Source organism: Phyllobates terribilis, unplaced genomic scaffold (assembly GCF_046119375.1).
Source record: "Phyllobates terribilis strain yellow unplaced genomic scaffold, ASM4611937v1 Scaffold_12__6_contigs__length_324123572, whole genome shotgun sequence".
Taxonomy (NCBI): domain Eukaryota; kingdom Metazoa; phylum Chordata; class Amphibia; order Anura; family Dendrobatidae; genus Phyllobates; species Phyllobates terribilis.
Genome location: NW_027362772.1, coordinates 254,199,612 through 254,210,211, shown reverse-complemented (window position 1 = coordinate 254,210,211; position 10,600 = coordinate 254,199,612). Strand labels below are relative to the sequence as shown.

General features: G+C 42.9%; 1 protein-coding gene across 2 annotated transcripts; it reads left to right on the top strand.

Annotated features, from left to right (window-relative positions):
* The first annotated feature begins 40 nt into the window (after positions 1–40).
* On the top strand, positions 41–6,465 carry CPTP (ceramide-1-phosphate transfer protein). Of its 2 annotated transcripts, none has more exons than XM_073656854.1 (3): positions 41–174; positions 2,550–2,705; positions 4,081–6,465. In XM_073656854.1, the coding sequence occupies exons 2-3, from the start codon at positions 2,581–2,583 to the stop codon at positions 4,601–4,603; spliced, it is 648 nt and encodes a 215-aa protein (XP_073512955.1). In that variant the 5' UTR covers positions 41–174; positions 2,550–2,580; the 3' UTR covers positions 4,604–6,465. The 2 variants fall into 2 exon arrangements, with proteins under 2 accessions (XP_073512955.1, XP_073512956.1); XM_073656855.1 differs by lacking the exon at positions 41–174 and adding an exon at positions 733–867.
* The last annotated feature ends 4,135 nt before the right edge of the window (positions 6,466–10,600 follow it).

Here is a 10,600-nt window from a genome sequence, read left to right as displayed (position 1 = left end):
AGAGGAAGTGGGCGTTTTTTCCTTCTGTTTTTCTATTGGAGGCGACGATCAGGGAGAAATAAGGCTGCGGTGGTGATTGGATGGTTGCACCTAATGGGCGTGGCGATGGAATGTGGCAGTGGCGGGGGTTGTAGGTGGGTCAGTGCAGAGCTGACAGGTGACGCAAGCGAACAGGTGAGTGGCATCGCTGGGACTTGTAGTTCCACACAAGGAAATTGCTATGTAATATTTCTGTGTACAGTCTGCTCTTTGATCTCTGCTTTTCCATTAATAAAAAAGCGATCAAAACCTTATCTGCCCCCAATATGGTGTCAATCAAACAACCTTTTTACTGTACAATGAATGACTATGGCGATATTGCAGTTTTCGCTTTGTTTTTATTTTCCACCATTTCACCCTACCTGGATTTTTTTTTTTTTTGGTTTTCTGGTACATTCTATAGAAATATTAATGCCGTCATTTAAAATTACAGAATAAACAAAAAAGAACTTGTACCGCCATAGCGGATGGACATCAATAAAAAAATAATAGTGGAAGTAAAGGGGAATAAATTAAAGTGCAAAAAAAGAAAAAAAATGGTCTGATCATTGAGGCTTTAAAGTAACTAAACCTAAAGTCTTAAATTATTGTCTGTTGTTCTCTGTTATCAGCCTATGGGATTGCGGACGGGAAGTTTGGAAAGGAATCCAGTTGTATTAATGGTGACAGCAGCTCGGATTATAAATTGCTGTGACTGTTTGTGTACCGGCCCTTTAAATGCCTGCAGTGCCTGGGATGGTAGAGCAGGTCGTGCTGACAGCTCTCCAGGAGTGTCTCCTGCTCCTGGCTGTGAGAACATGGCAACCGCTCATATTTCCTGATTTCCAGGTGTGTGACTACTAATCACCCACAAGTGGCCACTGTCATGGCGCGGTAGTGATGAAGCTGGGACCGCCACTGATCCTGGCTGCGCCCTCTTCTCTATAAGGCTGTGTGCTGGCGTTACAAGACTCTGCCATCTGTATCTACGCATGTGCTGAATGCAAGGAAGCAGCCAGTAGGGGGCAGTGTAACACTGACAGGCAGCCTATTAAATCCCTCCTCTGGCAGAGCCTAATAGGCATGGCAGACACAGAGACTATGGTTAAGCCACTGTCCGCCTTAGCATATTGGTGTACGCCATCCCTGTGCCATACACATAGACAGATGGCCCCATAGTGTCCCTTTATACAGAGGTAGATTCAGCACTTGCCGCTTTTTTTTTTTTTGCTCCAAGTTTTGGGCGTCTGAACAGTCAAGCCCTGGTCCTACTCTGCCCACATCTATATTGAGGTCGGTTGGCACAAAATAAGGTTTTAATTCTAGAAGATAGGACCGTCGTGGTGGGATGGCTTTTATGCTTTTTTGATCCAAATAGTGTTACCTAAGTATCCTATGTTATATACATGTAATATTACTGTTCACTTATTACAGGGTTTATGCTTATTTTGTTTTTTCTTGGGTTTTGTCTGTTAAATGGCCACAGTGTGAACACGCTCCTGTTCATTGCACATATACCAGCTTATGCTCCGGCTCATTTCTTTGGTTTTGTCCAAGTTCTTAAAAACAGCCCTTATGGTTCTTGGATCTCGTGAAAAATAAAAGACCCTCAATGACCCCAATTCATTATTGCATTTGCACCTTTTGTGCGTCTTCCTTCTAGTATTTTTCTGTTTTTAATTCGCTCCTTAATCTTCTGTAAATTTTCACGCTTTTTAAAGTCTATTTTGTGTGTTTTGCTTTATATTTCACCGTTTTGAGGTTTCCAGGTGTTTTTAGCTTATTCAACAAGTGCAACTTTTTAAAGTCATACATTTTTGTGCAAATGTTCCCCTGTCCCCACTCCCCTCCCTCTTTAACCCCGGAGTGATTTTTATGTAAGTGACATTTTTTTCCCAAATTTAAGCATGCAACTATTTTCGCTAAAAAGTAAAAAAAAAAAAAAGTTTCTTTAAATGTATAAACTTTTTTTTTTTCTCACTTTTTCACTTGTATTATTTGATCCTTTTAATTGTTTGGTTACTTTTGTCTTGCACTATATATATTATATAGTGCAATATATAATAATATATTATATAATATATAAAAATCACACTTATGATGCCCGGCCTATGGCACCAAGATGGTGGCGATGGCGGCCTATATAAGGCCCCCTGAGATCACGCCAGGATTAGGGCAGTGAGGAACCATTTAAATGCTGCTGTCGGAGATTGACAGCCGCAGTGATCAGAGTTGGCTGTATGGCACAGCCGTCATCTGCCCTATGTGATCAGTCCCATACACCCGCTCCAAGGCACGGAGTGGGAAGGGGTTAACGCTGCGGTTTGAGCTTTCTCCTCTCTGCTTCTTGTCAATATGTGCTCACAGCTATGAGATGCTTCACTTCTCCTGGACAAAACTGCAGCTGTTACAAGAAATCTTCCAGGATTCTGCAGGACATGGGTCCTGTGAGATCAGAGAGCAGCGGTGAGCGTTACCTGCTTATCATGTCAGCTTTATTGTATGGTATTAATGGACGTCCCTCCATCCAGGTTCCGTAGCCGGAGTCCGGTCAGCGCCAGCATGTCCACTACAGAAGAGAAGTTCACGCTCCGAGAGGTCCTCGTCAGCTTCAAGGCTTGTTTGGTAGAAGATGATCAAGACGTGATTGTAGAACATTATCTGAATGGGTGGAAGGGATTGGTCCGGTGAGTGTCCCGTCTCCGGCATTTGGGGTCTGATTGCTGGGACCCCCAATCCCTCACAGCTGCTCTGTTAAAAGTCTACAACACCGGCTGAAGCCATTGAGCAGATCACATAGATGACCACTTTTACTCTTTTTACTTTTTTAGCAATTAATGAGGGTCCGAGCGGACTGACCTCCCACTTATACGGCTGGGTAGGTCCTGATGCAACGATAGAAATGATACCTGTCTTGTAGTAATCTGATCTGTCAGTGCAGAGAAATTAAACATTGAAACCACATGTAAATTAGCCTGGAAGTGCATCGAGGGCGTGTCACTTCACAAAGCCCAGACCACACCCCCAGTGCACTTCCAGGCTAATTTGCATGTGCTTTCAAAGCTTGATTTCTCAGCGCAGGGACATCTGATTACTATAAGACAGGTATTATTTGTATTGTTGTACAAGGACCTATACAGCCGTACTACTAGTCACAGAAGTAAAATCGTTCTTACCTTTTAATCCCCAGCTACTCCGGAGCTCTCTTGTTGGTCCACCCGGCCGTCACTGCTCTGCACTGTCTCATGCCATATAATATATGGACTTCTCCTCCCTAAAGCCTAGAGATTGATCTTTGGGTAGCTACAACTGCCTCTGAAATATTGTTTAAAAGTTTGGTATTCCATGCTGCACTTCAGAAACAGGAATTGCAATATTAAAATTCAGAATTATGTCCTCGTTTTCTGTATTTAAAGGACTATGTCAGCAGGTTTTTTCTATGTAATCCGAGAACAGCATGATTTAGAGGCAGAGACGCTGATTCCAGTGATGTATCACTTACCAGGCTGCTTGCTGTAGTTTTTATAGAATCCCTGTTTTCTTCTGCAGAGCTCAGAACTCTGAGCTGTGTATAACCCCGCCCACACCACTGATTGGCAGTGTCCTGTGTACACTGTCATCAGACTGCCAATCAGTGATGGGGGCGGGGTTACACAGATTAGCTGGACTGTGGCACGCGACACATAGTCCAGTAGTGATAATCTGCTTATTGTATCGAAACTACAGCAAGTTGCTGATCAAGTGACACATCCCTGGAATCAGGGTATCTGCCCCTAAATTATGCTGCTCTCAGATCACAAAGCAAAAACCTACTGATAGATTCCCTTTAAAAAAAAAAAATAGGTGCTGTCACCACTAGGTGGCACTTACCACATATTGTTTACATATTGAGTTCTGTAATGATACTGTATGCAGTGAGCTCCCCCTTGTGGCAGCAGCAGGTAGTCTGAATGTAGTAATGTAAGTGCAGGGGATTTGTGATGTTCACTATACTTTCCTATGACGGTGGACATTTTACTTTTATTTCACAGTAACCTTATTTTTTATTTTTTCCCCTTGTAGCTTTATGAACAGCCTGGGTACAATCTTTTCTTTCGTTTCTAAAGATGCTGTAAACAAGATTCAAATCATGGAAAATTACCTAAAAGGTGAAAATGGAGAGCGGTATCGGACGCTCCAGTCCATGGTGGAGTACGAGCTCAGCGCTAATTCGGTGGATGTGACCAAACGAGGCAGTAACCCGGAGTCTGGCTGCCGTACGATTCTTAGGTTGCACCGAGCGTTGCGATGGCTTCAGCTCTTTCTGGAGAAGTTAAGAACAAGTAGTGAAGACAGTAAGACCTCCACCTTGTGCTGTGAGGCCTACAGTGACTCTCTGGCCAACTACCACCCTTGGATCATACGGAAAACCGCCACCGTGGCCTTCCTCGCCCTTCCCGTACGGAACACGTTCTTTGAAGTGATGAACGTCGGGACGGCAGAAGACGTGGTGGACATGCTTGGAGAAGCCATGCCATACGTGTCCAATGTCTACGATTTCACCCAAGAACTTTACTCCCAACACAACCTTCTCGATCTCCCGTGAACGTTCTCCCAAGGTCAACTTTAATCATGGACTCAAGTTCTTCAGAAATGATGGCATTGCTGTTACCAACATTCCCTAGACCTTTTTTTTTTTTTTTGCTGTAACTTTGAATGAATTTGACAAACTTGCTCGAATTCAACAGGTAAACCTGATTCACACTGAATTTTTTTCATTAAATGTGTCCCGATTTGCATTTTAAAAAATGTTTATGTTCTGAGGTCTCTCCTGGCCCCATAGCATAATAACCAGAAAGATTAGAACAAGATGGCTGCCTCCTTCTAAAAACAGCACCACTCCTGTCCACAGGTTGTTTTTGGTATTTCAGCTCAATCCACTTTAAATTTAATAAAACCGCAATACCAGAAACGACCCATGGAGAGGAGTGGCGCTATTTCTGGAGGACAGTTGCCATGGTTTTTGTATAAATATCAGTTCTATCTCTGTGGGTTTTACTGGTTTATTACACACTGATGGTTTCATCTTTTAATCAGTACATTTTTTACAAGATGCTCTGTCGCATCATGGCTGTGCTGTACAGGTGGAGAGCTGGGACTGAATTTACTGACGCTCTGCTGCCATTCTAGAATCCAGGGTCAGGTCTCCTCAACAATCTCGACTCCATCTGGACATCTTTCCTAGAGGAGGCCATGGACATTAGACGGGAATCCAATGATGGTCGGACAATCGATCGTTCCGCAGTTGCAGCCTGACACTTTTTCGTCCATGTAGCACTTTACAGTTGTCTGTACTGGCCATACTTGTTCAATGACATCCCAAAAAGAATGGTTCTTGAAAGGGAACCTGTTGGGTGATTCATGCTGCCCACCCAGCCAGACAGACATCTGCAGCTTGTACTGAGCAGGGTGAGATCTCAACAGGGAGGAGGGACACTCTGGAGATGTCAATCAGGGTAGGTGGGTAGGAATGAGAGTTTAAACATTCAAAAAAGGATTATACAGGCAATCTGACATGGATTATCACAGTAAGTACATCAACCTCATCAAATCTAAGGGAGCCATATAAACTATATAGTTTGTAGTGCGAAATATAGTGACAGATCTTCTTTAAAGGCTATGGACACCTTTTGACATGAGAATTTTTTTTTCAGCTATTTACCTTTTAGTTAAAAATCACAATGTTCATTGCTTTATATCAGACTCCCTGATGTGCAGTTAGCAGCCTGATACAAGCTTCAGATTTTTCACTTCTGGGATTGTCTCTCCCAGTAATATAGGTTGTAAGTGTATCCAATGAGCTGCTGCCTTCATTAGCTCATGTATCAGCACAGCTTCTATCCTGCACATATTTCCTATTCATGTGCTGTCCTTATGTACAGCCTGTTTTCTGTGCTCTCTGCAACTGTAGATACTTTCTCCTCTCTCCACAGTCTGGAAATTTCCAATTCCCAACCCATTCACCATTTACTAATAACTGAAAGGAGTCCCTCATGTTGTGATGGCTATACCCATGCTGAAAATCCATACTGCTGCCCTACAGGTTAAGAAGATGCATGGATGGACCAAATAGTTGAGGAGTCTTCTCTTGCGAAATGTGACAATGCAATGAATAATGCTGTATTATATATATAATCTAGAATGTCTAGGAGCCTTGTCTTTTTATATCTCTGTTCTGTCACTGTCTGGTGTACATTACTGTGCAGTATGTTCCCCTGGCCTATATACCGGGGCTCAGACTTTGCATTGTGTATGTATATACAGTATATCTGAAAATCCTTCAAAGATGTATGTCCAGTGTTTTGTGATATTTGCTTTGAACTTGCATTTTCTACCTCCACTTCATTATAATGTCTCTATGATATAAATGGGGCACAAACAAATGACACCATTCCGTGTGACCAATAAAACGATAAACTAATCTACTTGGTGCGACTGAATTTGCAAAAAAAAAAATCCTTTAAATATGGAGATTTTCATCTTGATATGAATCATGATCGTTTCGTATCATTTATCAGGAAATCATTTGTAGATGTTATTTTCTAGAGTTTCAATACGATCACAAGGACCAAAGTATTTCTGTGCCAAATAGACAAACTGCATGCATTATCACAGGATGGTATGACATGTACCAGAAATTATACTGATGGAGAAATCTGCTTTAAAGGGATTGTGACATCAGAAAATATTTTATTTTATTTCATTATCTTTAAAAAACTGAAATTTTGTAATTTTCACACTGACATCTAGGCCTAATACTCCACTTACACTTTCTATTCTATACAGCGGACTTTTCATCAGTCTCATTATCATCACAGGCACAGGAGCCACCATTCACAATAGATGATGTCACAGCTCACCTCCTCCTCCTGTACAATGACTGTTAACACCTCTATATACAGTAGATAACACAGGATCCCCCATTCACATAGGTGATGTCACAGCTCACCTCCTCCTCCTGTACAATGACTGTTAACAAGCCTCTATATACACTGCCCGAGTTCCAAGTTATAATTCAAATTGGATTTAAGTGTCATAAAGATGTAATTTTTTTGCTTTTCAAATAACCTCATGGATAGTTTGTGTCTCAGGGTTTTTTTGATCACTGAAATCAATCTCAAACAGCTGTGATAATTAGTTTGCCAGGTACCCAATTAAAGGAAAACTACTTAAGAAAGATATTCCACATTATTAAGCAGCGACAGGTTTCAAGCAATATGGGAAAGGAAAAGGATCTCTGCTGCCAAAAAGCATCACATAGTGCAATGCTTCTGTCAAAATTCCAGTTGTCCTTCTACAGTTTGACCACTAGTGGCTGCTATTGTTTACCTTAATAATTGTGCTGCAATCCCACTCCTTACCACTGGAGGCTGCTGTTGGGTTCTGCAATTGCCCTTTACTAAGATGGCAGATTATGAACCTGTGGGATCCATCTTGTTTCCTGTTTGGGCCTACTTAAAGCCGCATGGATCTCTCACTCATTGCTTGAGTATTGTGTCTAGCTCTTAGCATAGTTTCCAAGCTCCTGAACATACTTTCCTAGATTGTTCTCACCTATTTATGGATTGTTTCCTACAACTCCTTTTGCTAACTACATGAACTTCTACTACCGCTTGCTGTTATGCTCGTGCTCCTTTGGCCACTGGTTTCCAGCAGTACTACGCCAGTATCGTAACAGCTTCAGACAAGATATGAAAATATTCGATATTTCACGAAAACTTAAGCGTGATCATCGTACTGTGAAGAGATATGTGGCTAATACAGAGCACAGACAGGTTAGTGCAGATAAAGGTATAATGAGGAAGGTTTCTGCCAGATATATTCATTGGATTTAGAGAGCAGCTGGTAAAATACTATTACAAAGCAGCAAACTTGTATTTGAAGCTGCCTCTGGAGTCCTCCGAACCTCGAGGTGTAGGATCCTCCAGAGGCTGTAGTTGTGCATAAGCCTAGTATTCGGCCACCCCTAAACAGTGCTCACAAGCAGAAATGGTTGCAGTGAGCCCAGACATACATGAAAACAGTCTTGTTTACTGATGAGTGCCATGCAATCCTGGATGGTTGGTGGATGGCCATCATGTCCCAACAAGGCTGCAATATCAGCAAGGAGGTGGCGGAGTCATGTTTTGGGCCGGAGTTTTGGGGAGAGTGCTGGAAGGCCCTTTAGGGTTCCTGAAGGTGGGAAAATGACCTCGGCAAAGTATATAGAGTTTCTAAGACCACTTTCTCCCATAGCCTTTCCGCGGCAATTTCGCCACGGAAACGCTTAAAAACACTTGGTAGAAGGTCTGCAATGGTCCCCAATGATAATCCACATGTGCAGTGCACATGCTTTGGACATTTCCGCTGTGGATTATCATTGCGGAAAAATCCGCAGCACTACCATTTATTTTGCGGAATCGTGGCGTAATTGCCGCCATTGACTTGCATTAAATCGCATAATATCCGCATGGCTATGTGTAGTCATGCGGATCTTATGCGATTAATGCGCGGATGGTACCTGGGTCTGGAGAAGAGGAGAGACTCCTCCAGACCCGGGTACCATAGTACCTGTGGTTAAAAAAAGAATTAAAATTAAAAAAAAAAAACATATACTCACCTTCCGATGTCCCCCAGTCTCCTGTACGGTGCGTCCGGTGTCTTCGGCTGCTTGCGGTGGTAAAAGGACCTTCTATGACGTCATCTGACAGGTCATGGAAGGAGGTCCTTTTACACCACCGCGAGCTACCGGAGAAGGAGACTGGGGGCCATCGGAAGGTGAGTTTAATGTTTCTTTTATTTTTCACCATTTTATTCTTTTTTTTTTTACTATTGACGCTGCATTTGCAGCATCGTAATTTGGTCACACTATATAAATCCATGCCGTTTGCATGGATTTATATAGTGTGACCAAGTTGTCAAGCACTTTTCCAAGTGATGCTACAATCGCTTGGAAAGCGCTTGACAACCCGCATGCGGAAATGCATGTGAAGGACGCTTCACATCCGCATGTCCCTGGCAGGAAAACGCATGTACAATCCGCATGTACAATCCGCATGCATTTTTTTTCTGCCAGGAAGATGTAGAAACGCTCAGGAAAAATAATAAAATTATTTGCAATGTTCCAGAACTTGTCTTGATGGAAAAAAAGAATTGCAAGTCTTTAAAGTCTATAGTGGTTATGAAAGCAGAAAGCAGCCGCTGCTCCTCTTTCTCCCACAAATCTATCAGACATTAATAATGTGATCTATAATTTTCAGTGGTGGGAATATCTCTTTAAAGGAGTTGTCTCAGAATTTCAGCTACGCCCCACTGTGGCTTTTGAAGAATTGGTCTTATTCCCCTCCTTCACCACACTGCTAGTACTGTGGTCCTTCATGGATTGCCCAGCTACTGCGATAGACCTCACAAAATTAGATGTCCCTAGTCAGCCGTCTTGGCCAGTCAGAAGTGTCAGGAGGGCTAACATTGTCATCTTTATCTGTTGGCCAATTCTGCGAACAGGACTAAGTTGTAGTAAATTTTAACATTCAAGCCCTTGATCAGGGCCACTTTCATTGTAGGCCAAATGGTCCATATCCTCCAGTCTACATGACATAATTATTGCTAGGCTCACCAGATGAGGTGGATCCTCTGAGTCTCAGATCTGGGTGGGCACACGGACCCTCAGCGTTGGTGTAGCAGGCAGGAGGGCACATGTGGAGCGAGGACTTGGATCACTGGAGATCGCAGGAGGACTGGTGCAGAGAGGACACAGGAAAGTCGGAAGCAATGAAGGCAGCAGGTATGCAGTGTCACAAGTCAGATAGAGGCCAGGAGCTGATAAACGAGCACAGCAAAAATCAGGACTAGGAGTCTTAAAACAAAGATATGCGTGTGTCTTAGTGGGCCTTATATAGGTCTAAGAAGATGATGTCATGGAAGCACTCGGGGCCACTTGTAAAACCCAACGTGGAGCACAGCAGAAGGCAGCGGCCATAGGGGAATGTGGAGAAGCCCTGCTGTGCCAGGGAAGAAGAATAACAATGATGGTGTGATATGTGGTGACCCTCAGAATTAGTGAAAAAGCCCTGAAGAGGAGGTGGTGCAGGACATCAGACGCTGCATAGGACATATTTAGAAACTGCAGAAACGTTGAGGAGGCTCTATTAAGAAGGGCAGTGTTAGAAAATCTCCCAGAAAGCAAACGCTCTCCCAACTATTGTGTTTTTGCCATTATACTAAGCCTCAGCATCCTGAGGAACATTCAGGAGGTGGAAAGCAGGGCATGGTGATTCATGTGAAAATTCGACAAAGAGCTTCATGGGCCACAGTCTCCCATTTCATGGAATGAAATTTTGAAAAGTTGGAGCATTTCTAGTGGGCAACTTAGAAGGAATCTGTGTTCTTCCATGAGATCTTCAGTAAGTGCCATTTTGAGTGGTTTATTTGTCCAGCACTTTAACAGTAAGGGGTAGCACTCTAGTGGAATCTGTGGCTGGCGCTTTGGTGGCAGTATCTGTGGTAGGTAACCTGGAGGGCATCTAAGGGCAAAGCTTAATGGGACTTGTGCTATAAAACATTT

What these genes read in the sequence shown, in the direction of transcription:
- CPTP (XM_073656854.1), top strand. Translation starts at nt 2,581, where the DNA reads ATGTCCACTACAGAAGAGAAGTTCACGCTCCGAGAGGTCCTCGTCAGC. An exon ending in GGGTGGAAGGGATTGGTCCG is followed by an intron (nt 2,706 to 4,080) that starts GTGAGTGTCCCG and finishes TTCCCCTTGTAG; the next exon opens with CTTTATGAACAGCCTGGGTA.